This window comes from Microcaecilia unicolor, chromosome 1 (genome assembly GCF_901765095.1).
Source record: "Microcaecilia unicolor chromosome 1, aMicUni1.1, whole genome shotgun sequence".
In the NCBI taxonomy this organism is placed as follows: Eukaryota; Metazoa; Chordata; class Amphibia; order Gymnophiona; family Siphonopidae; genus Microcaecilia; species Microcaecilia unicolor.
The window spans coordinates 300,266,552-300,292,978 of NC_044031.1; the positions used below are offsets into that span (position 1 = coordinate 300,266,552).

The following is a 26,427-nucleotide window of genomic DNA, read 5'->3' on the forward strand; positions in this document are numbered from 1 at the left end:
AGCTCATTTAACACAAGTTATCAAAACAGTAGATAGGCAGAAAGAAATTTTTAGGTGGGTACGCTTTCCCCTTTCCTCTACTCCCCTTCCAAATTTAGCAATTAAAATACCTTAGCTGGCAAGGATCCCCAAGCCCCCAATCTCAACTGTTGCAAGTTTCTAACAGGGATGGTGAGCTCCAGATGTCTTCAGCTGGCAGGACTTGGAGATCCCTGTTAAGTACACCAATGGGGTGCTGCTGCTGCTGCTGCTGCTGCTGCTGCTGGGTGAGCCTGAAGTAAACGTGGAGGGGCCCAAACCCACCCATGGCTTCACTCCTGCATCAGTCATTAGAACAGTAATACACAGTTCCTTTAGGTCCCACAATTGCAGAGTTTTCAAAATCCAGCCCTGAGGTGTCGCCACTTTTTATGGTGATTGGAACTCCACCCCCATCTAGGGCCTGTAGCAGCTCCCTAGCCCTGGCTGGCCCAGGTAATAAAGACCTGAGATGAGAATCAAATAAAGGACCTCTGTATGGCTGTGAGCAGCCACCAGGCAGCTGCAGTGTAGACTTGGTCCTAACCCTGGAATCCTCAGGGTCCACCTCCAGCAGATTGCCTGCATGGATTTCTTCCTTGATGGTGGTTTTGGCTCATCAATACAGCACTAAAACTGTCTGTCTCTGGTCAGACTTTGCTCTAGCTTCACTGAAATTTCACCTAAAAGTTGATTGCAGGGTGAAAAAAGGCCAAGCACGGATATATTTTTTAAAATTTCTTCTTAAGATTAAAGCATCTGGAATTTTTGGCTCGTGGGATATTCTTTTAAATGTGTAATTGCATGATGGGGAGTGCATTCTTCACCTATGTGTTCCTCCTCTTCCCTTCCTCTCAGTCATCTGCAGCATTAAAAGGTTTTTTGTTACTCTTTTTTTTCAGTGAGTAATGAACTAATGGCTGCAGTGAATTTACATTATATGAAGTCCTCATACATAATGTAACATTCAAAATCATCTGGCTGTAATCTGCTGTTTTTAAAAGAAACACATACAGATGTGATGGATCCTTATGTGCAAAGCACTGTTCAGCACCTTGCTGATCTTCCTCCACGGAATGCCTTGTTGCCATTGAACACATGGCCCTCCAATGAGCAGCATGCATATTTATGCATTGGATAAACTTTGCTATATGCTGGCTGGTTTATGTACTGAGCTTTGACCTTAAGGTTGGGTGGCTTGCCAAGGGGAGACATAAGTTGCTGAACACTACTGACCCTTGCTGTATCCTGCTGTGGGCTCCAGGTCATGTGCAAAAGTTGTAAGAGAATCTCCTTTCAGAAAATGTTATGAATGGTGCATAGGACCTGATTATATTGAGGTCTGTTTCTCTCTCCCTCACCCCCCCCCCCCCCCCCAAACAGTGAGGTAACCTGCATGTTTTGCACAGAGAAGCAGATACAACTCCAGCACCCTTGCTGGGCAGACTAGATGAACCATGTTGGTCCTCTTCTGCCAGCCAGTACTGTCACTTGATTAAGAGTGATGGTGGTGGGGAGCCAGTTCTGTTTTCTGTCAGCTTTTTTGAATGGGCCTCAAGCAGGAGCAAATTAGAGGCTACAGGCCTAACTAGTAGGGACAAGCTGCCGGCTCTTATCTCTAATGCTGTGATTCATATCTATTCCAGAATAAGCTGCTACGGGCAAAGAAAGAGATAGAAATGAATGCAATTAATGACAAGCAGGTAAGTCTGTTAATATGAATGTTGATGTCCTAGAGCAGCATGCATCATATCTTGTCTTTTCCCTTTCCTGTCTCCTGTCTTCCTACCCCTCAGCCAATACGCTTAGTATAGTAACTTGGTTTCTCTTTGTTAGGTTGTGCTGTGCATATCTGTAGATGTGTCCAAAGATTATGGACAGGTGGAAAACGTCATAAAACAAGTAAGAGGTGTTTTCTTTTGTTGTGAGTTGTTCCAGTTGATTAAAGGATTTGGAGGGTAGTTTTTGTAACATGTTGTTTAGGTTGGGGAAAGTAGATAGTTGCCTATTTATGAAGACAACATGGGTACCTATATCTTTACAAAATTGCCCCACAAAATCTGCAGAATCATAACCAAAACAGTCATGGACATTTGATGCCTATCTGGGAGCAAGTATCAATGTTTGCGCTTATTTTATAAAGTATGTTCCTTTAGCGCAGGCAGCAGATGAATCCAGTAACTGGTGGGTTGTGTCTGTCTACCAGCAGGTGGAGATAGAGATTACAAACTGAAGTGAGTGATACTGGATGACCGGTCCCCTAGCCTTCTAGCATGTTTTTTCTGTCCCCTTCCTCACCAATTGGGGGGGGGGGGGGGAGGCAGCCAAAAAGAGAGAAAAAAGTACAGAGCCAGGGAAGAACAGGAACTGGACACAGTGAGTTTCCTTGAGAGTTTCGCTTGCGGGGTGCCCTAGCTAGCCTGTGGGGTCTGTTTGGTCTGCTTTGAGAATTATCATTTTGGCCTGGGCTGCCTTGCTTCGGTAAGTGCTTTTGTTTATCTGACTTACTTCTTCCCATGGTGAGAGTTGTGGTTATGGTGGCAAAGGCAGCAAAAAGATGTTCCCGCTGCTTGAGCCGTAGATTCACAAAGGGGCTGTGTTTGGCAGGCTGTTCGGAGCCCTTACAGGGGGACAGTGCTTCTACCCTGGAGACATCTCTTTCTTTTGCTGACGGTTCTTTGTCTTCTCCTCCCAACGCAGCTCCCGCCTGTCAGCTGATGACAGTTTCAGAGCCTGTGCACGGTTTGGCAGATTTTCCAGCTCTCCTTGTGGGACTCCCCTCTTCTTTAGCGGGTGCTTTGGAGTCCTTCACAGGGGGGTGTTTTGGGGATGGTTTCTCCCCAGAGTTTGTCCTTCTACATCAGGCATATATGTTAAAGAGGACTTTTCCCCAGCTTCAGGTTCCTTCTGTGCCCTCAGCTAGTGTTGCAGAGTTTTTGGGAACTGTTTCTCATGATAATTCTGAGGACCCTACTCTAAAGAGGAGGTAAGTCACCTCTCTCTTGGAGGTATCGTCATTGGGTTCCTGTACCCCTTTGCCTTCAGTTGCCACGTTTTCTGGGGATTCCCTCCATCCCTTCTGGGTGGATGAACTGGAGGAGGGCGAGTCGGTGCAAGAGGAGCCCAATGATTCTGGGCCATCAGTGTGTTTCATAGAGACGAGCTGCTGGCTCTTATTAAAGCTTTAGCATCCTTGAATATTGCTGACCCTGAAACGCAGGCTGCAGCCTTGGTCAATCCCAAGATGGCTAGCACGAGAAAGCCTTCTAAGGTGTTTCCAGTGCAGGAGGCCATCCAGGAGCTTATTTCTGCCCAATGATCAGATCCTGAGGGGAACCTCAAGATGTCTAAAGGAACCTCAAGATGTCAGAGCGATGACCCGACTTTATCCAGTTGTCACAGACCAGGCAGTTAAGTTTGTTCTCCCTTCTGTGGATGCTCTGGTAACAGCGGCTACCAAGAAGACTATGCTCCTAGTGGAAGTTGGGGGGGGGGGGGGGGGGGTAGCACTCAAGGATATGCAGGACTTCTGCCTGGAAGCTTCTTTCAAGCATGCCTTCCAGGTGTCATTGGCTCTCCAGGCCTCTATTTGTAGCTCTTACGCAGCCAAGGCGTGCCTCTGTTGGCTTCAACACGCTCTGGGTAAGACCATGATGCAGGCTCAACTTGGGGTCCTTTAGTACATGAAATTAAGCCTGGTTTACCTCGCTGACTCACCGTATGATCTGGTCCGGACATCAGCCAAACAGATGGCGCTGGCGGTTTCTTCTCACAGGTTGTTGTGGCTGCGCCATTGGGCGGCAGATTTGGCATTCAAGCATTAACTTACTATGTTACCTTTTTGGGGCAAGCTCCTCTTTGGAGAGGATTTGGAATGGATAGTTAAGGATTTGGGAGACTCCAAAGGTCAATGTCTCCCGGAAGACAAGCCCAGATCAGCTCCATGGACAGGGTCTCTGAGACCTTGTCTTCGGGAGGCTCATCGTTACCATCCTGGTCATCCTGCCACAACTTTCCAGTGCTCCCAGTTTCAACAGCGCTGTTCCTTTTGAGGGGATAAACAGCCAGCGGCTGCCTCCACGTGTCCAGGAGCTGTAGGTAGCTCTTCCCAATGATTGGGCGCCGGTCCACACTCTTATTTTAAAAATAGGGGGTCAACTGACTCTCTGAAGAGTGGGCCAAAATCACCTTGAACCAATCGGTGCTGGACAGCTACAGGCTAGAATTCACTTTGCACATATACGATGCATTTTTGGAGTCCCAATGCACCACCACAAAAAAAAAAAAAGGGCAGCGGTTGAGGCCACACAACACTCCCTCTTGGATTTCGGGGCAATGCTGCCACTGCGTCCCCCCCCCCCCCCCCCCCCCGAGACATGTGCAGGGTGGTATTCCATTTATTTTGTGGTGCCTCAGAAATGAGGATCCTTTTGTTCTATCCTTGATCTCTGCAAAGTGAATCAATTCTTGACGATGTGGCATTTTCGCATGGAAACACTGCGGTCCATCGTCGCAGCGGTTCAACAGGGAGAGTTTCTGATGGCGTTGGATCTCAAGTAGGCTTACTTCTATATTCCTATTTGGCCTCCATCAGCGCTTCCTGCATTTTGCCATCCTAGGGCGCCATTTCCAGTTTTGGGCCCTGCCTTTTGGCTTGTCTACTGTCCCCTGCACCTTTTTCCAAGGTTATGGTGGTTGTGGCGACCTTTCTGTGGAAGGAAGGAAGGAATCTGAGTTCATCCCTACCTGGACGACTGGTTGATTCGAGCAGACTCGGTGCAGGAGAGTTGCAGGACCACCAACCAGGTCATTGCTGCAGTCTTTGGACTTGGTAATCAACTTTCCCAAGAGCCACCTAGTGCCATCTCAGACTTTGGACTACCTGGTGGCTCAAGAGAAGCGGAGGGACAGACTCTGTTCTCAGAGATTTCCAATCTGCTGCAGCTGTCAAGTCCCTGGGCTTGGGACTACGTTCAGGTGTTGGGTTCCATGGCTGCGACTTTGGAGATGGTAGCATGGGTGAGGGCACACATGAGACCTCTTCAGTCCTCGCTGCTGTGCAGGTGGTCACCGGTCTCTTAGGATTATCGGCGCTGTCTTCTGTGGTTGCCCCAGGCCTGGTGCAGTATGGACTTGTGGCTTCAGGACTGCCATTTGTTGAAGGGAATGCCACGCACCACTGCAGTGGGCAGTCATAGTGATGGATGCCAGTCTGACAGGTTGGGGGCTCATTGCCTTCACCGTTATGTGTAGGGGACTTGGACCACAGTGGTGACTGCTTGACCAATTAACTGCCTGGAGCTGCGTGTGGTCTTGAATTCCTTTCAGGTGTTTCAGGATCTGCTGACAGGGCGACTGAGTGTTTTCAGATAACATGACGGCTGTCCAGATAACATCAATCGCTAGGGCCGCACTCTGAATCGGGCTCTTGCCACTGAGGTGAGTTGCCTACTAAAATGGACAGAAGCCATCTTCAGCGTCTGTTGGTGGCACACATTTCGGGGCAAAGCAATGTGTAGGCAGATTTTCTCAGCCGTCATACCCAGGAGCCAGTGGAATGGGAGCTGTCCAATAAAGCATTTCATCTGATCTGCCGGAGATGGGGCATGCCACAAATGGAACTTATGGTGACCTAGGCGAATGTCAAGGTACCCGCCTTCTTCAGCAGAAGGAGTCTGGGTCCGCCAGGCTGTTTGCGCTTCTCAGCCCTGGCCTGAGTTGGTGCTTCTGTATGTCTTCCCTCCATGGCCCTTGATCGACCAGGTCCTGCTCAGGATCAGGCAGTGCCCAGGAAGGGTCATTCTGATGGCTCCGGATTGACCTCGACATCCTTGGTATGCGGACTTGGTTCGGCTTCTGGTGGAGCCGCCCCTGCGTCTTCCGGTCCACCACAGCCTTTTTCATCGGGGCCCGGTTCAGATAGAGGATCCCTACTGCTTTGGTCTTATGGCCTTGCTCTTGAGCAGGCACGTTTGAGGAAAAATGGCTGTTCAGGTGTGGTGATAGCTACCTTGTTGCAGGCCTGGAAGTGATCTACCTCGACTGCGTATACCCGTGTTTGGCATACCTTTGTTGCGTGGTGTAAGGCTTGAGCTTGGTTGCCTCTGCAGGCACCGCTATTCCAACTCTTGGCCTTCTTGCAAGATGGGTTTTAGAAGGGATTGGCCTAAAATTCCCTACGAGTTCAGATGGCAGCCTTATCCAGTTTTCGTGGCCGGGTATTGGGTTTGTCCCTGGCAACTCAGTTGGATGTGGTTCATTTTTTACGGGGTGTGATTCACCTGTGTCCCCGTTGCGTTGGCTGTGTCCGACATAGAGCCTTAATTTGTCCTTCGAGCTTTACAAGGACCACCTTTTGAGCCCTTGCAGCGGGCTTCTGATAAGGACCTCACCTTAAAGGCGGTGGTTTTGGTGGCAGTGGCATCGGTGCATAGGGTTTCAAAGATCCAAGCCCTATCATGTCAAGATCCCTTTTTGCAGTTTTCGGAGTTGGGCGTCACCTTGCGGACAGTGCCTTCTTTTTTTTTTTTTTTACCAAAGGTCATCTCGGCTTTTCACCTCAATCAACCACTTTTTCTACAGTCTTTTTGGGAGGAGGATTATCCTGTGGATTTCAGGAAACTTCGGCTTCGAGTCCTTCTCCGCTATTTGCAGATGTCTAATGAATTTGGACAGTTGGATCAATTGTTCTTCTTTCGGGTGCCCGACAAGGTGATGCAGCTTCAAAAGCTACCATTGCTAGATCAAGGATACAATTTCTTCAGCCTACATTTTCAGTGGCCATGTTGCGCCGGAGCCATTGCATGCGGATTTCAGGAAACTTCAGCTCAGAGTCCTTCTCCGCTATTTGCAGATGTCTAATGAATTTTGACGGTTGGATCAATTGTTCTTCTTTCGGGTGGCCAACAAGGTGATGCAGCTTCAAAAGCTGCCATTGCTAGATAGATCAAGGTACCATTGCTAGATAGATCTGTTACAAGAAATTCTACCCACTTCTCCAGCAATTAATATGTTGGAAGAAATGATTTATTTTGGGGAAATTAGCTCGAGAGCAACTCGCTACTGCTTATAATTTAAGAGCAGGTGCTGTATTTATATTGATTTCTCCACCAATCACCAAAGGTGATAATTGCAATAAATTAAATAAATTAAGTATATATAGCTTCTATATACTCAGAACACAAAGAGACCGTATTTTTAGCTTCAAAAAGATTGATTTAATATACAATTGCACACGAGAGGTAGGTTTTAAGAGGAATCTTTACAGGTAATCTGTGCATAAAAATAGAACAAAGTAGCAGGTCTAGATCAAAAGTTATGTTACTCACAAGTCCTTGTTACACAGTATGAACAGCATTAGGTAAGCACATGTTTTAGGAGCAAGGCATCAGCGGACCCCAAAGAGAGCAGCAATTTCCAAGAGAGGCAGGTTTCCAGAGGAAGCAGGTTCCAAGAGAAGCAGGTTCCAAGAGAAGCAGGTTCCAAGAGAGCGAGCTGGGCTGTTTCCAGGCCTTTTATAATGTTAGCAGAGAAGCATGGTGTGTGCATGTCTTGGATATTTTGCAAGGCATTATGGTTAATGTAGTCTCATGTCTGCACACGACCCCTGAGTCCTGGTATGATATCACGAGACTTACAGTCTGGATTTTGCTGGCAAATGTCTTTTGATGTCCTGTTCAGTCTCTGGGGCAGATACACATTACAAGTCCTTCCTTTCTGCACATGTCTGGAAGCTGATGGGAGGGGCAGGTATACCTTTGACAAGCAAATGTCCTGTTTATGCTTCCTCTGAGTTCTTTGTTTTATTCAGGTGCCCACCTTAGTCCATCTTTTCTTAGGTGGGAGGGCAGAGGAAGCTCTTTTGTGTTTGTTAAGTGTGTGTAGTTAACTTATTCCTGCTCTCAGAAGTTTCCAGAAAAAGGAATGGAGAGAGAGAGGCTTGAAATAAAACTATTCTCCAAAAGCTGCACAAACATATATCTTCAAAAGATACACAAATATATTGGTGTATATATAATCCAGCAAACATGCTACATATTTCAGTAATAAACTGATACCATTACAGATCAAGGATGCAATTTCTTCAGCCTACATTTTCAGTGGCCGTGTTGCGCCGGAGCCGTTGCGTGCCCATTCTACTAGGGCACAATTAGCTTTGTGGGCATAAATGTCGGTTCTGTCTCTGGATGAGATCTGCCGAGCGGCTACTTGGGCTTCTTTACACTCTTTTTCTCGGCATTATAGAGTGGATGTGGCCACCAAGTCAGATGCTTCCTTTGGAGCGACGGTGTTGGCGAGGGGGGGTTGATGGCTTTCCTCCCTCCTTAGGGGTTGCTTTGGTACATCTCAATAGCTACTGGATTCATCTGCTGCCTGTGCAGCAAATTAATCCAGGATCCCTCCTGTATTTTTCCATCGCATTTTATTCTTTACTTTGTGTTTTGTTTTCTGCTTAGAAAAAAAAGAGCATTTCGACAGTTTACGGTGTCACAGATTTGGCAGTCTGCCATGTATTACGGTACAGTTATGGCTGTTGTGGCTCTTTATTGGTGAGGAAGGTGTTCTGGTTTGTTGCTGGGCTCTGCTTTGTGATGCAACATATACTGGCTGATGCAGGGGCTCGTCATCTAGTATCACTCACTTCAGTTTTTAATCTCTACCTCCACCGGCTGGTAGATGGACAGAACCCACCAGTTACTGGATTCATCTGCAGCTAAAGGAAAGAAAATTATCAGGTAAGACATAATTTTACCTTAAATCATGGCTGTGCTTTTGTTCTGTCCAAAACCTGCCCCAAGTGCTTTTTTTATGCATGTACACTTGCATATACTCATGAAAAAGCCTTTATGAAATTACCTACATAGTGGTGGTAGTGTAATCCTTGTTCTGGAGAACCACAAACATGGATTTTTAATTTTTTTTTTTTTTTTTTAATTTGCTTGGGACAGCTTTGGTTTATTATCAGTTTTAAATATTTGTGTGCTGCACAACACTCATTGGTGTCAGTCAGAGATTAAATTTGACATTTTGTGATGCAAACCATAGTAAATATTGAGGCATATTTTCAAAGCACTTAGAGGCTCATTTTCAAAAGAGAAAAACGTCCAAAAAGTGGCATAAATGTGCATTTGGACGTTTTTCTCTCAAAAAAAAAAAAAGTTCACATTTTCAAAACCAACTTTTATACATTTTTCTATGAAGCCCATCAGAAGTGCATTCAGATTGCAAGGTGGTGTGTTGGGGGCGTATTAGGGGTATGTTAAGGGTGGGATCTGGGCATTCCTAATACTTGGACGTTTTTCAGCCATAATGGAACAAAACCAAACCGTCCAGGACTAAAACGAAGACATTTTGAGCTAGACTTGTTTTTATTACGAATAAGGAACAAAATGTTACCCTAATTGACCAGATGACCACTGGAAGGAGTCAAGGATGCCCCCCCCCCCCCAAAAAAAAAAAATGTGATTTAAAACATTTCTTACTAGCTTCTGTGCCAGCCTCAGATGTTATACTTGGGTCCATTAGAGCAGCATGCAGGTCCCTTGAGTAGTGCACTGCAGACAGGTGGACCCAGGCCCATACCGCCCACTACCTGTTACACGCCCTCAAAAACTCTCCAGAAACCCACTGTACCCAGATATAGGTACCCCCTTCACCCATAAGGTATATTGTAGTGGTGTACAGTTTGGGGTCGTGGGTTTTGGGTGGGGAGCATTTAATTGAAGTCCACTGCAGTGCCCCCTAGGGTACCCCATTGCTCTCCCGAGATGTCTGTGTGGCCAGTCTACTAAGAATGCTGGCTCCTCCTACATCCCAATGGCTTGATTTTGTGCTCTGACTGTTATTACCTTGTAATTTTGCTGCTGTTCTCTGTTTTCTGTGTTGTGGGCTTTCCAGACTGCTGCTTGCTGTTGCCCACGTTTTGTCACCGCTGTTGCAGCGGTCTTTGCCACCACAAGCCACGCCCACATTGGAAGTGACATCTCGGCTCTCCAGACTGCTGCTTGCTATTACCTGCCTTTTACTACGCTATCGCAGTGGTCTGCGCCAACACAAGCCCTGCCCACATCAGAAATGACATCGCAGTTAGTGGATATTTAATCTTATCACCTTAGTGGCACACGCCAAAGAGGCGCACATAGGAGTGCAGGAGCTGCACCTTTGAACGCTCCTTCGGATGCACCAAGGATACACCCCACTATGCTGCTTTTTTTTTCTCTATTTTTGAGTAACTCTTTATTATTTCCTATGATACAGTCTCTGGTACTAACTATATGTCTTTTTCAACATATCCCATTGTCTCATACTGCTTCCTCCGTCCACACTTAGACACGACAACTTATACCCACTTCTACAGTCGATTCTCTTCCAGTTGTTCCCCTGACCACACATGCATACTCTTAGTGGGACTACTGAACTGTTGCTCAGCACGTCATAAACACTCACCACTTACAAACTTGATTTACTCTTTCTCACAGAAACTTGGCTAACAGATACAGACTCCTCATATTTCAATCAGGCAACCCCTCCTGGCTATTGTTAACTGACCTGTAATCGCACAAGTCGAAAAGGTGGTGGAGTAGCTGTAATATATTCCAGTAACTGTCTCTCATTTTACCTGTTCTACCCATCCTTTATTGGAATCCCTCCAATTCGCATTAATACCTCCCTGACTGTAGATTTTCTCCTCATCCTCCTACAACTGTATCTTATCACCTTCTTCAGATGCTGATTTGTGCTTACACTCTACTCTATTGTTTTTTAGGTGATTTAAGTCTTCACTTAGACATCTCTAACGACCCCTTTCTCTCAAGATTGCTCGGATCTTTTCTCAGATCTACATCTCCTTCAATGTGTAACTGGCCCTACTTGTGTGGGTGGTCATACCTTAGACACCATCCTTCATATTCCAGACTCTGATTGCCATTCATATTTCCACAATCCAGCCTTTACCTTGGACGAATAATTTTCTCATTTTCAGTTCATTTCAAGCACAAAACACTCCTATAAACATGCTATACTGACAGCTAAACAGAAATACTATAACAATTTAATTGAAAAAGTGTCAAACTCTTCTATTCTTTACATTACATTGAAGTCGTTGACTACGTATCGAGTAAGGCCAACTAATGACTCCCATATTCCTATGGCACAGACTCTAGCATTTCACTTCCAGACTAAAATTCAGACTTTACAAAACTTTCTTCTTTCCTGCCTGCAAGTCTACCTTCTCCCCCTCATCTTCCACTATTGTTCCATGCAGTAGATTCAATAACTTGAATCAGCTATCAGTTGCCACATTAAACCAAATCATTACCTCTATGAGAACAACTACTTCACTTACAGACCCTATTCCATCTAGCCTGCTTAAACGTTGTATAGATTCATTACTTCCTTTTATTCATTCCATGACTACTCATAGTCTTTCTATGACTACTCATAGTCTATCATCAGGCTCTGTACCTGATTTTTGGAAACACTCGAAAATTCTCCCAAAATTAAAGACACTAAAGATTCCGTCAATGACCCTAACAACTATTGTCCAGTTGAAAACTTGGCATTTATATCTAAAATTGTTGAAACGGTAGTACATTCACAACTTCAAGACTTTTTTTCTAACATTTCACTTTTGCACCCTCATCAAACAGCATTTCGTAAATGCTACAGCACTGAAACATCCCTACTTGGTATTACAACAGTCTTCTATCTTCTCTCGCTACATCTATTTGCTGCCTTTGATCATTCTAGTCTATTACATCGTCTTCAGTATTTCTGGTTCTGCCCTTAACTGGTTCACTTCCTATTTATCAGTCCAGATTTATACAGTCAAGTTTTCATTCTAAATCCAAGCCATTTACACCTCATGTAGGCGTACCTCAAGGCTCCATCTTATCACCAACACTATTCAATATCTTCATGGCTCCCCTTTTAACGCTGGTTCAAACACTTGAACTTACAATGTACGTCTATGTGGATGATATCCGAACACCCCACATTATTGACTCTGACATTACCACTGAAATCTCTATCTTCAATCAAAAGCTTACTATGGTTACAAACTGGCTTCACAAATGCAAGCTAGTTTTGAACCCTTCCTAAGATTGTCTTTTTCTCTGCAATCCCAACTACACCTGTAGTACTTTCAGGAACTAAAATTCCATAGGTGAATGCAATGCATATCCTAGGAGTCCTACTTGACTCAGGGCCAGATGCACTAAATTTAACGAGCCATTAATGAGCAAGTAGTAAACCCTGGCGTGCACTAAAGGCTTCTCCCAGCCATTTTCCGATCGCGGTAGCAGCTAACGAAAACGGAATGCAGATGAGCAAATTAGTATTATAATGTGTAGAAACTGTATTGTAATGAGATGCACTACCATTTTCAGATTCCCTTACCGTGGAAACCGGGAGGTCTGCACCTCTCGTTGGGGCTGCTGTGAGGGAATCGGAAAGAAAAAAAAAACATCCAAGTGCTCATCAGGGACATCAAACACGAGCTGGACGTCTTCCTGCAGCTTTTGTGATGGGTGTCCTTCTTGGATGTGTTTTTCTTATATGCAATTAGGAAAGACTTCTCTGAAGGAAAAAAAAAAAAAAAAAGGATGCCGCTTCAACTCTCGGTGGCCATTTTGAATCCCAAGACCGTCACAGCAACAGAATGCAGGGCAAGGCAGCACTCCGGGCAGGAAAAAGGGGGCTCTTTCCTGCCCCGAAGTGGTCACTAGACCACCAGGGCAGCAGATGATAAGTAAGGGGAGGGGAGGCTAGGATAGGTCCGCCCATTTGTCCAGAAATCTGGACAAATGGGCGGACTGGCAAAACCCGTCCGGACGCCCGGACATGTCCTCAAAAAGAGGACATGTCCAGGTAAATCCGGACGTATAGTAACCCTACACAAACTGCATCACTGTACTAAAGGAGTGTTGCTTCAAAAGACCAGTATTTTGTCTCCAGCAAATGGTAAGTACATACTGGACTGGTGCAGCAGGATTTGTGTTTCCCAGTGTCTGATTTTTGGCCTGTCCCTCATGAAGCTGGATTCAGAGTAGCTCTCAGAGCAACAATCTGTGGCCTGCTTTTCCTGCTCTGAGCTCTGTTCCCAAGGCAACAGTGCTAGGGCTGGTTTTTCTAGTTAGGCAGTCACCAGACAGTTCCAGGGTTTTTGTGTGAGATGCCAGGTGAAGCAGAGGTTTTTACCTTGGCTCTCAGATTCCCTGCCGTGACACTCCAAGAGTCTCTCCCTCAGAAAATCCATGTACCTCCTCTTGGAGGATTTGGGCTTGGGGTCCTCCAGGTCACTGTCTTACTTCCTCTTATAAGATTGCTGGTTGTGTCTGTTAGAGAAAAAAGAGAGAGACAGCAGAAGTAGAGAGAGGGGTGAATTCAGTGTCCTTAGTGGCAGCAGCTGAGTCGAGCACAGCTGTGACTCGGGCCTGCTTTCAGCTCTGGCATGGCCCAAGGACAGCCATGTGTGAAGCACAGTTGTTTTCACAACAGGCTTGGCCCAGAGGTATAGCCAGATGAGCTACCTTAGCAAGAGCTCTCAAGGGACGGTGACAGAGCACAGCAGAAGGTTTGTGTGTGTGTGTGCGCGGGGGGGGGGCATTACATGACCTGTGCAAAGGGTTGCTTTTGTCCCGCATGTGATGTAACCTCAGGGGATGGTGAAGAGCAGCAGACTGGCTTTGCCAGGGATGTAAGACTTGCAGATGGTGGGTACATGTTCATTCTTCTCTTGCCGAAATGCTGCATGCAGTAGGAATGGCCACCATTTTAGAAGCTCTTTGTGGTGCTGCTTAGGTTGATGCCATGTCTCCTGCCCTTGCCCACTCCCCACTCTAGATTCTCTGGTGGTGGTCCTGGGATTGGGTTGGATCTTCCTCTAGCTCAAGGGGCTTTTCACTTTAGGTTGCTATTTATTTAGTTACACATTTTTAACCCACCTATTAACTAGGCAGGGTACAATATGCATACATATCAATTCAAACATCAAACAAAATATGAAAAAACTTCATCCATAAACATACATAGCAATACGCTGAAGCACCCTGCTTAATATACAAAAGGTTTCACCCTCAATACCAAAATAGGCCTGTGCAAACAAATATGCTGTTAAGTTGTTTCTTAAACACACTCAGCTCTTTCACTGTCCTCAACCATAAAGGTAGCTTATTCCACAGTATTGGGCCTGTCATAGACAACGCTGCCTCCCTGGTGATATAACGCAGCTTCGTTAACAAAGAGACCATTAGTTGACATGCACATTCTGATCTCAGAATACTGAGGTACACAGAATTGCAAAACTTGCTTAAAATAGCCAGGTGCCACCCCTTTCACAGCCTTAAAACTAAGAACTGACAATTTTTAAAACGAACAGTATTAAATAACTCTAATGGGCGATTCTTCTACTCTAAACCTTCTGCACTATGCAGAAACCTGGGGGGAGGGAGCATAGATGTTTTGGGCTGGGATCTCCTCCCAGAAGAACTCCCTTCCCCCAAGGCCCCTCTTGAAATCTTTGGAGGTAGAGGCCTTTCCCTCTTTCTCCCCCCCCCCCCCCCCCCCCCCCCCACCAACCACCAAAGAGTTTTGAGGAAGAGACTTCTCCTTCACAGAAGAGATCAGCACTTCTGCTGTCCAAACAAAGGATATCACCAGGAAATGGAATATCTGATGACATTTGAGGATACTATGCAGGGGCTTCATCCTGGACAGAGTCGAGAAGCCTCCTAAGGCATCTTTCTACAAGAGGTCAATTGTATAATTGTGTGAAGATTATGATGGGTGTCTCCAAGGAAGCAAGGTCATAAGCCATCTTTTCACCATCACCTTTTTGAGGATAGGGAGGCATTTTGGAGAGTGGAGGTTGATGAAGTATCTGCCGTGACACATAAGACAACTATTCCACTCTGAAGGGAGTCTCTGGATAGGAAGCCAAAGTCCTTCTTGGAGAAATCATTTTATTCCTCTGTTCAAAGCCAATCAGGCCCCTATTAGTGGGGTTATGTGACACAGACTGTGTTGCACTGTATTCATCAGTTCTCAAAGAGCCTGGAAGATGCTATGGGGTGCCCTGTCAGGTGATTTGATTGTCAAGCAGGTTGTTATGGCTGTGTCCTTGGGCAGCAGAACGGCCTTCAGGGTCCATCTTGGCAAGCTTTTTTTTTTTTCCAGGGAAGTTCTTCAGAGACAAGCTAGATGGTCAGCCAAGGATTTATAAGTGCCTATACCTCACACGTTTCCAAGAGGAAGGGTTCCAAGGTAAATAGAAGCCACTGTCACTTTAGGGAGTCCAGATGTTTCAGATCTGGCAAATAGTCTTCCTTACATGCAATAGATACGTGGGAAAGGCTCAAACCTGTGAAGCTAGAAAGTCCAGGTATGACCATGTTGGGGTTTGACTATTGCCAGATCTGCTTGATAATCAGTGGGTCCCGTACCAAGTGCTTCCGGTGAGTGCCTTCTGTAGCACTTTTACTGGAAGTGGACCCAGATCACTGCAGATATTAAATGTGTACCAGATGGTAATTCCCTGAGCTTAGCTGCTCTCCTTTCCGAAGCCTTTTGGTTTTTGAATTGTGCTTTGCTTACCCAAAAGGCTTCCTTACTGACATGCTGTGACACCTATTCTCAGAGGAGATGGTCACAATGATTCTTCTTTTGGCCCCTTTTTGATCTTAAAGGTGTCAGCCACTGCTTGTGGTACCCCGCATAGAAACTTCATGCTTGGTCATTGTAGCTAATCAAAAGTAACACATGTCTGCATTTCTCAGGTCTGGAAAATCGCTTCCAGTTATGTGCGCTGATTTTTGGATGTTCTACAGCCTCAAGGACCTTCTCCAAAATGGTGATGAGGTTATGGCCACGTTGCACAAAGAAAGATACATGATACTTCTGTGACTGATTGGCTGATCAACACCATGGACAACAGGGTGGTGCCAGTGTTAAAAGGCAAGGACTAGGTAGTGAATTACGCAAGAGTAATTCAAGCCCTTCCCAGTCTGGGTTACTGGAGATTCACTACAATGTCAAAGTTGGTTGGATCTGTTTGACACAGGCCATGGGAGAGAGTTTCTTAGCTCAGCATTTGGGCTTTCTTGCTCATGCAGCTCCCATAGTTAGGGTTTCCTACAACTCTTTGGTGCAATGGTTGCTACCTTGGCCCTGGTTCTCTGGATGAGTACCCATATGTGACCTATTCAGTACTTATTGATTCACTGGTTTCTCCAGTCATGGAATTTTGAGGTCTCTCTCCACTTTCTGCCATTCATGAAGGACAGTCTGACCCAATAGTATCCTCCCAAGAATCTTCATAAAGAAACAGAATTTGAAGAGCACTTTTCCAAAACTAACTCCGTCCATTTTTTGTCAGTTTTGAGTTATGTGATTGAATCTTGCCTTGGTGGATGAAATTAATTTTACTATAGCTTATTCCTGTACCAAAATATGATCTTGTTCTTTCAGTTGCAAGTCCTCAGTAAACTAAAAAGGATGATATCTAATTATGATTTTCGAACAATTGTACAGATTGGACTGATAGAAGGCTGCAAGTGGCATGACCACATCACACCCTTCCTGCAAAAGCTACACTGGCTACCAGTACCTTACAGGGCTAAATTTAAAACTCTATGCTTGATTTTCCAAGGTCCTCGGACAAAATGGGCCAGAGTACTTAAAGAATAAGTTAGCCCTTTACACAACTTTAAGACCTTGAAGGTCCTCTCAAGGATCACTCTATCTGTACCTTCGTCAAAAGAAATCGTACAATGTGATACCTGCCAGCAAGCCTTCTCAGGAGTAGCCCCCACACTCTGGAATTTACTCCCAGAGGGTCTACATATAACTTAAAAAGACTATCTGTACTTCAGGAAGCAGGCGATAGCCTGGCTTTTCTCCCAAGCCTTTAATACATAGGGTGACTGGCTATACACTCATTCTGCACCTTGAGTAGAATGTTACACAAACTGTAACTTAGATCAGTTCCTTATATCTTGTTTAACTGTACGAAGAACTTGCCTTGAGTTTAACTGACTCTACCATGCATCTTGTTCCCATCATCTATCTGCTCTTGGTCCCTCAGCTAATATGGTAAGCCATATTGTAGAATATCTTTAGCATCGCATCTGTTAGTTGAATGTTCTAATGCATGTTTGTTAGGTGTATCATTCGTATTATGCTAACATTGTATTATATCTCTGGTATTTGAATTCCAGTGATGTTAAATATGTACATTTGTGATACTGTTTCACGGTAGTTCTGTTAGGTTTCAGTTTACTGTTTTCAAGTTTACCTCATTTATTGTATTTATGTTTATACTTGGTTATTGTACTATTGTTATGCTGTTAACAAAATTGTAAGTTTGATGTTAAACTGTACCTGCTGTACACCACCTTGGGTGAATCTCTTCATAAAGGTGGATAATAAATCCCAATAAATAAACGATGCAAATAATATAATATGGTGTATATCTGTGTGTGTTATGCTTGATCTTAAAAATAGCTAAGAAAGTTAAGCCTTGGTCTAAACAGCAGCGTCTGAGCATAACCAGATCTCCCCCTCTCTACATAAGTACATAAGTATTGCCATACTGGGACAGACCAAAGGTCCATCAAGCCCAGCATCCTGTTTCCAACAGTGTCCAATCCAGCTCACAAATACCTGGCAAGATCCGAATTACACGTTGAGTGAAGAAAAATTTTCTCCGATTAGTTTTAAATGTACTACTTTAGCTTAATTGCATGCCCTAGTTCTAGTATTTTTGGAAAGCGTAAACAGACACTTCAAGCCTACCCGTTCCACTCCACTCATTGTTTTATAGACCTCTATCATATCTCCTCTCAGCCGTCTTTTCTCCAAGCTGAAGAGCCCTAGCCGCTTCAGCCTTTCCTCATAGGGATGTCGTCCCATCACCTTTATCATTTTCATCGCCCTTCTCTGCACGTTTTCTAATTCCACTATCTTTTTTAAGATGCGGCGACTAGAATTGAACACAATATTTGAGGTGTGGTCGCACCATGGAGCAATACAAAGGCATATTAACGACCTCATTTTTGTTTTCCATTCCTTTCCTAATAATGCCAAACATTCTTTTTGCTTTCTTAGCTGCAGCAACACACTGAGCAGAAGGTTTCAATGTGTCATCAACGACACTTAGACCCCTTCATTCGTCAGTGACTCCCAACGTGGAACCTTGCATGATGTAACTATAATTTGGGTTCCTCTTTCCCATATGCATCACTTTGCACTTGCTCACATTAAAATGCCCAGTCTCGTAAGGTCCTCTTGTAGTTTTTCACAATCCTCTCGCGCTTTAACAACTTGGAATAACTTTTTGTGTGGTCAGCAAATTTAATTACCTTACTAGTTACTCCTATCTCTAGGTCATTTATAAATATATTAAAAAGCAGTGGTCCCAGCACAGACCCCTGGGGAACCCCACTAACTACACTTCTCCATTGAGAATATTGACCATTTAACCCTAATCTCTGTTTTCTATCTTTTAACCAGTTTTTAATCCACAATAGGACAGTACCTGCTATCCCATGACTCTCTCCAATTTCCTTTGGAGTCTTTCATGAGGTACTTTGTCAAATGCCTTTTGAAAATCCAGATACACAATATCAACCGGCTCACCTTTATCCACATGTTTGTTCACCCCTTCAAAGAAATGTAATAGATTGATGAGACAAGATTTCCCTTCACTAAATCCACGTTGGCTTTGTCTCATTAATCCATGCTTTTGAATATGCTCTGTAATTTTGTTCTGTATAATAGTCTCTACCATTGGTCTATAATTTCCCGGATCTTCTCTGGAACCTTTTTTAAAAATCGGCATTACATTGTGGAAAGCTGCGTTTAGAGTTATTCTCAGTTAGAAGTCAGGCAGAGGCCAAAAAACAGAAAAAGGGAGGTTTTATTACTCATTACAACAGGAGCTGGTATCTGTAGCAAACATTAGTAATCTCACAAAACCTATTATCAGTTACTCTGGTAGTTGTAAAATAGAAAGTTTGTTTCTCATCAGGACATATCATATGAAGGACACAAAGCTGAGAGAATGGAGAGAGAAAAGAAAGAAGGAAGGAGAGAATGAAAGATTCTTAGCTGCAAAGATTTAGTCCTTACCCATAGTCACGGGGGGGGGGGAGAGGAAAGCACACACATCCCCTCTCCCTCCCCCATCTGGGGAATATGCCCTACCTAGCAGAAGGATATATTCCAACGTTCCCTAGATGTGCAGTCACTTACATACACCTTCCATCACAGAGCACCACCTCATAAATTACCCAGTGAGGAATCCTGCACATGCACAGGGTTCTGCCCATGGGTCTGGTCATTACCTCATATTTTACCAACTGTATTCTTATATGTCCAGCTAAAACTGGTTTGTACTAGTTTGCAGATAAAACTGTTATCAGGCCTCTGGCTACAGTGAACAGGATGTGCTGAAGTCTTTTTGGTTTGGATTTGTTCGAGAGAGACACTATACCATCGTTGACTGAGACATTTATACATGCGCTCCATCGTCAGTTGATATAAAATTGAGCACTCATCAATTGACCCCTGATGAAGGCTTTTTATAGCTGAAACACGGACCGTGTAGTGTCCAAATAAAGTTGTGTTTGGAGCATCTTATCCTGGTGTTTGGACTGATCTCTTGAATTTGGTTTCTTTTTCCACTTTTTTTGTGGTGGTTCGTTCTTGTGGAAAGTGTGAACCCCATTTGTTTTTGCGGAAGTCTGCAGTAAGAAGCCCCAGAACAAGCACTCACAAAGCACAAAGAAGCATAGTTGCATGACAAGTTACATAACAGCTTCCCTCTTGGCTCCTGGCAGAGGGAACAGGGAGAGAAAAAAACGGTCAAACATGGGTATGTTCTTCAGCAGGAGGGTGGGTGGGAGGGAGTGGAAGTGGCGATTGGGACTAAGCAGTGGTGAGGTACAGTGACATGGGGAAGAAACAGTAGTCAGCAAAATCTTAGTAGAGAAAGAAGTAAAGAAGAATTGCGTACAAGGAAGAAGGAAGAGAACAAAAGAGGAAGAGAAAGAAGACAAAAAGACCTAGGTGAGGAATAGAATATGTGTAAAATCATCAACATTTAGTGGAGCAAGATTAACAAGTTTTTCCATAGCATTACTAACAAGCTGTGAGCGATGAATAATAGTATAGCATTCAGAACTATTGAAAACAGTCCATAAACCAGCTTGAGAAGTTTACAATTGATTAGGATTTTAGTATTTGTTATGAGAAAAAATAGTAAGTTCATCAATATGGTCTGGTACAGCAGTAAAGGCAATGTTCAATTCATGGGTCAAAACATGTACAAGAGCTTGAGTCTTAAGGGATAAGCAGGACATAGTAATAGTGGCGATGACATGTGAGACCACAAGATACAAACATACAAATCAGGGAATCTTACGAGAAAGATAAGGCAAGAATAAAAATAGAAAACTAGGAAAAGTCCATAATGTTTGTGTAGAAATGTCCAGGTGACAGATGAATCAACAGAGGCAAGTGTTCGTTCTGGTATTGGGAAGCCGCAGTCGGCACGCAGTTGCAGTATACACAGTCAGGGTTGCACATGTGAGATGGCATGCTGCTTCTGGAAGGCGTCAACGTAGAGTAAATAAGAGTGGGGTGAATCTGCAACATGACTCAAAAGAATAAAGTAATTAAACAGAGCAGGGCCCTGAGGGCCTCTGTTTAGGCCTTAGGTCATAAAGGATAACAAGTCACTTAATGTCTGCCCAAGTCCTTAACAAAATGCCATTAGCTCAATTCTGTTCTCAGATTGTATGCTTTATACAGTTCTAGAAAATTCAGAATAAAATCAATTGCTATTCTGGCCTATTGCAAAAGAGTATATCATAATTCATATACATATCACTATCATGCACTCCTGCCATGTGACTATTCACAATATATGCTGTTAAACAGTGCACACAACTTGCACATTGACAGCTAACAACTTTTACAATGTCTCAATACAAATCATTTACTTATTTGTTGCATTTGTATCCCACATTTTCCCACCTATTTACTTGAACATCTCTGTAACCTTTCACACCCAATTACCAAGAATGAGTTGGAGATTTCATCCAACTGCTTCACAATTTTACTCCCTACAATTCAAAACATAAATTTAAATCTTTATCATGGTAGTTTTCTCTTCTTTGGGTAACCAGTGTCAAGCCTCTGCTTAAAAGCATTAGATAGGCACATTTCATTTATGGAAAAACAAAGTAGAAAAATAAAAATAACAGCAGCAGCCTAGGGTGAACAATGCAGAGTAAGGAAAATAAAGTTCTATACTTGTCCTAAGAAAACTAATAGCTTTCAAAACAAAGATGATTAGGGCACCAAATAATCAATATTTCCCCACCCCTAGCTGTCTGTTCGTCTGTCCAATTTAGATTGTAAGCTCTGTTGAGCAGGGAAAGTCTTTTCATGTTAATTTGTACAGCGCTGCGTAAGTCTAGTAGCGCTATAGAAATGTTTAATAGTAGTAGTAGTAGTAGCACAGTTTCCCCATTTATACAAAACAAGGGTCAGAAAGGACGCACAATGTAGGATAAAAGTTTAACATGCCAATTGTTTACTAGGAGCATATATAGTGTGCAGAGGCATCCCTCTTGTTGCTGAAACAGGAAAGAAAAATCCCCGCTGCTTTCAAATTCAGTTAATGTAAAACAATAAATTGAGAAAGTTTGCACTCGGGTAATGGTCCCAAATAAGAACGCTAACAATGTAGCTGTGATGTTGTGAAAGAGAAGGTAATTTAAACAAATTAGGGTAAAGTAGGCAGTTGCCTAGAAAGGTTCTAGAACAGCACAAAATACTGTCATGCAAGGTACATAAAAAATCTTAACTTTGTGAAATCCTGTTGTTAGGAACTGAACTGTCAAGTTACAGCTGATAATATGGTATAAAAGGCAAGAGTGTAAAAATATGGAACATGTAGACATACCAGGAAAATACATGCAAGATCTTGTGAGTAAATCTCATATCAGGCAGCCAAAGGTGTATCCTTGGCTGACCTTTACAAGATTCACATAGATCAGGCAAGAAATAATATATTATCCTCTACAATATGTTGCTAAGCAAATTTAGAAATTGGAGATTGTATTGTATTTTAAATATAAATCACATCCTTCCTCTGCTGTAATGAATCGGGCCCTGATACATGAAAGCACTCAGAGTGGAAAAAACACCTAATGTATCTCCAAAAATCAAGTTTCAATTTGTACATTTCCATTTGGGCTTGGATAACAAGAAAGAAAGGAGGCAACGAGTCAGATATACTCCTAAGGCAGCCCTAAGCAAAAGAATTTCCCTAAGATACTGCAATATGTACTTTAGAATGACGTTTGCAGTTAACAATAACAGTAGGGACATACAGTAATGTAAACAAGGCAAATCCAATACAGGAGGACATTAAAATATGAACTCTGCTGCCAATCACACAATAAAATGCAAGGATATACAGAAACAAAAGCTCCTCTTCAAAAGGATAAGCCCTATGCTGTAAGAAAAATATTAGTGCAATTGAAATATAAAATATAATGAAATCACCCATAATAGTAACAGCCTAATAATCCCATGAGAATTGTGTGAGGGGAAAAAAAATCATAATTAGGACAAGGGCACTGTCCCAAAGGAAGTTCACTGCAGGTCATAAGTAATAAGGTTCAGGATTTTGATTGTTTTATAACGGTAAAAGTTGAGTGCTCTAAAATAGAATTGAAGTTACAGTCCTGGAACATAAAACAGGGCCAGTTAAACAAAAGAATGTGGGTAAAATGGCTGGCAGCTGATATTCCTCTGAAGGAAAAAAAGTCTATGCCCACACATAGCAAAGGAACGCAGTGTCTGCTGAAAATCCAGACAACCTCTGCCAAGAAGCAAGAAAAAGGCCGTTTTAAAAAAAAAAAAAAAGAATTATAGACTTCGTTATCAAGAGTTCTGAGCACAAAGAGTTTGTAAAGGGGAGTCAGGCATAGTGAGGCACAAAGAAAAAAATTCAAAGAATGGACACGAAAATGTGAACCTGACAGACAATAGCAAATTTATACTCGCGAACCGTGAACATAAAATTAATTGGGTTTTTGGTGATGAGCCAAAAGTAAACCAGAAAAGTCTCAAGGCGTCCCCTGAGTTTTCTTTGAACTACCGACTCTCAATGATAGGATAACCAGAACATCAGAAGTTAAACATAGCTGGGAAGGACTTTCAACATGGGAAATAAAAACAATTTAAAAATAGGTCCCTCATAGGACCAAAAAACAAACGTTGGGGTTACCAATTATGTAAAGCTGCGTTTAGAGCTATTTTCAGTTAGAAGTCAGGCAGAGACCAAAAGACAGAAAAAGGGAGGTTTTATTACTCAGTAGTAAAAAAAAAAAAGGCCCGTTTCTGACACACATGAAACGGGCGCTAGCAAGGTTTTCCTTGGAGTGTGTATGTTTGAGAAAGTGTGTGTGTGAGAGAGAGAGAGTGAATGTGCGAGTGTGTGTGACAGAGAGTGAGACTGGGTGCGAGTGTGTGTGTGAGCATAAGAGTGTGTGCCAGGCCCCCCCCCCCCCTCTGAGTTCCAGGGTTGTGGTCCCCCCTCCCTCCCAGGTCCAGGGTCCTATGAAACTGAGAGGGAGGGGGACGGAGAACGTTGGAGGAGTGACGTCAGCAGGTGGTTACAATCTGTGACACACATTGGAACGTTGGAGGAGAACTTTGGAGGAGTGATGTCAGCAGGTGATTTCGATCCCAGTGAGACACATTGGAATGTTGGAGGAGCAAATTATTATATTAGATTACAACAGGAGCTGGTATCTGTAGCAAACATTAGTAATCTCACAAAACCTAATATCAGTTACTCTGGTAGATGTAAAATAATTAGTCTGAACTCAGAGAAGAGGAAGGAAAGCCTCTGGCTACAGTGAACAGGATGTGCTGAAGTCTGCAGTAACAGGCCCCAGAACAAACACAAAGCACAAAGAAGCATAGTTGCATGACAAGTTCCATAACAATTGGCCACCCTCCAATTTTCTGGTACCACGCTCAATTTTAAGGATATATTACTAACAATAGTTCCACAAGTTCATTTTTCAGTTCTATCAGTACTCTGGGATGAATACCATCCGGTCCAGGAGATTTGCTACTCTTCAGTTTGGAGAACTGCCCCATTACATCCTCCAGGTTTTATAGAGATTTCATTCAGTTTCTCTGACTCGTCAACTTTGAATACCATTTCTGGCACCGGTATCTCTCCCAAATCTTCCTCAGTGAGGACCGAAGCAGAGAATTCATTTAATCTCTCCATTACGGCTTTGTCTTCTGATTGCCCCTTTTACCCCTTGGTCATCTAGCGGTCCAACCGAATCTTTTGCCAGTTTCCTGCTTTTAATATACGTAAAAAAAAAATTTACTGTGTGTTTTTGCCTCAAACGTAATCTTTTTTTTTTTTTTTTTTTTCAAAGTCTCTCTCTGCCTTTCTTATCAGCACTTTGCATTTTTTTAAATATGCTTTATATCTTTTTACATTTACATTCACAACACAAAATGTAATATAAATATTCAGGAAATAAAATAATTGTACTAATTAAAATAAAAAGGAAATATTATTCTCTATACACTTTGTCCACTAAACAATGATTCAAGTACAAGGAAAAAGAAAAAGAAAAATCTTTTATCATTGAAACTTGAAGAGCAAACGTAATTAGCCTACTTATAGCATTTCTCACTGGGAAACAACTAAAGGCTTATCAACACTTTCTTGTGATTGAATAAATTGTAACAGTTTTAAGGGATCAAAGAAAACGTAATTATTTCCATTTAGGAATATCAAACATCTACTAGGAAATTTTAATTGAAAAACAGCTCCTAAGTTGAGAGCCCTTGTCTTATAGGACAAGAATTCTCTTATTCTTTTCTGTGTATCCCTAGCCAAGTCAGGAAAAATTTGTATCCTTGAGCCCATAAAACCTGCGTTTGCATGACGAAAATAAGTCTGAAAAATGTTTTCTATCTATCTCTAAAGCAAAGGTAACTAATAATGTAGTCCTTTCAGTCACAATTTCCAAGGAGCTTTCTAGAAATTCAGTCAAATTTAAGTCCGGTAGACCTTGAGGTTGTCCATCAAATTTTTTTTTTTTTATTCCTGTTATGTACTGGGCTCTAGCAATAGGTGGAAAACCTTCTGGTATTCCCAGAACTTCTCCAGAGTATTTTCTCAACATGTCCACTGCTGAAATTAACGGAGATTTGGGGAAGTTTATGAACCTCAAGTTATTCCTACGACTTTGATTTTCAAGAAATTCTAACTTGCAAGTTTGAATCTCTCTCTCCTTGATTAATGTGGCTGTAATATTTTGAAATTTGGTAACCTCTCCTTCCAAAATTTTTACCTTATCTGTATAAGTTTGGACTTTTCCAGCAAATTCCTGATGTTTTTGTTTCAAATCAGTAACTTCTCCCTTAAGAGAGTTTACATTTGTTTGTAAGGAAGTGTGAATACCTTGAATGGCGTCCCAGAGTGTTTCTAACATTACTACAGCCAGGGCAGCCGAGAGGGGGTGGACAAAATTCCCCAGGCCCGGGCCTCCAGGGAGGGCCCGGTGCCACCGCCGCTGTCCAGCCCGCCTGCCCTCCGTCGCTCCCTGGCATTGAATTTAAGCGCCTCACCTTCGAAAGCGCAGCAAGCAGCGGCAGACCACTCCTTCCTTCCTTGTCCCGCCCTCGCCTGACGTAACTTCCGCGAGGGCGGGACAAGGAAGGAGTGGTCTGCTGCTGCTTGCTGCGCTTTTGAAGGTGAGGAGCTTAAGATCAGTGCAGAGGACCGGGGGTTGGAGAGAGGGCCCGGTGGGGGGGGGGCCCCGGGGGCGGCCTTGTCCCAGGCCTGGCCCAGTCTCTCGGCGGCCCTGACTACAGCTGGTCTTACTGTTCCTCGGGTTCCTTCAGGGGTGATAGCTCAAGCCAAAGACGAAGAAACTTGTTCCTCCGTTGTTAATTTGGCCGGCGTTGAGGCGCCAACAGGTCCTCCTAGCTCAGCTGGCAGGGGCTGCATACCACCAATCTCCCCGGTCATCTGTCCCTCCAACAGCGCCGTATCACCTCCTGGTCGTGGTGGGGGGGGCTGTGTTAGAGGGAGGACTAAGCAAGACTCGTTCAATGCTATGATCCGCTGGTAGCCGCTCTCCGAGCGTCCTCACTCCAAAGGACTCCAGGACGGTTTGGCACACAGTGGGGTTTACAGCTTGGCTCGGGGAGGCAAGAACCTTCGCTTTCCCCTTCCTCTTTCCCATGCTGTTCAATCGGGACTCTGGCGTTTTTCCTCCTGGGTACTCAAGAGCTCTGATGCTCACACCATTTCAGTCCCCATCTTGGATCTCAGCGTTTGCACTTGACTTGACATTC

General features: G+C 43.6%; 1 protein-coding gene across 1 annotated transcript in view; it reads left to right on the forward strand.

Annotated features, from left to right (window-relative positions):
• Positions 1–26,427, forward strand: part of KDSR (3-ketodihydrosphingosine reductase) — a 129,985-nt gene that overhangs the window by 49,223 nt on the left and 54,335 nt on the right. Inside the window, exons 3-4 of the mRNA XM_030207511.1 lie at positions 1,665–1,721; positions 1,855–1,920. Coding sequence (XP_030063371.1) covers positions 1,665–1,721; positions 1,855–1,920 — 123 coding nt within the window. The remainder of the gene's footprint in view (positions 1–1,664; positions 1,722–1,854; positions 1,921–26,427) is intronic.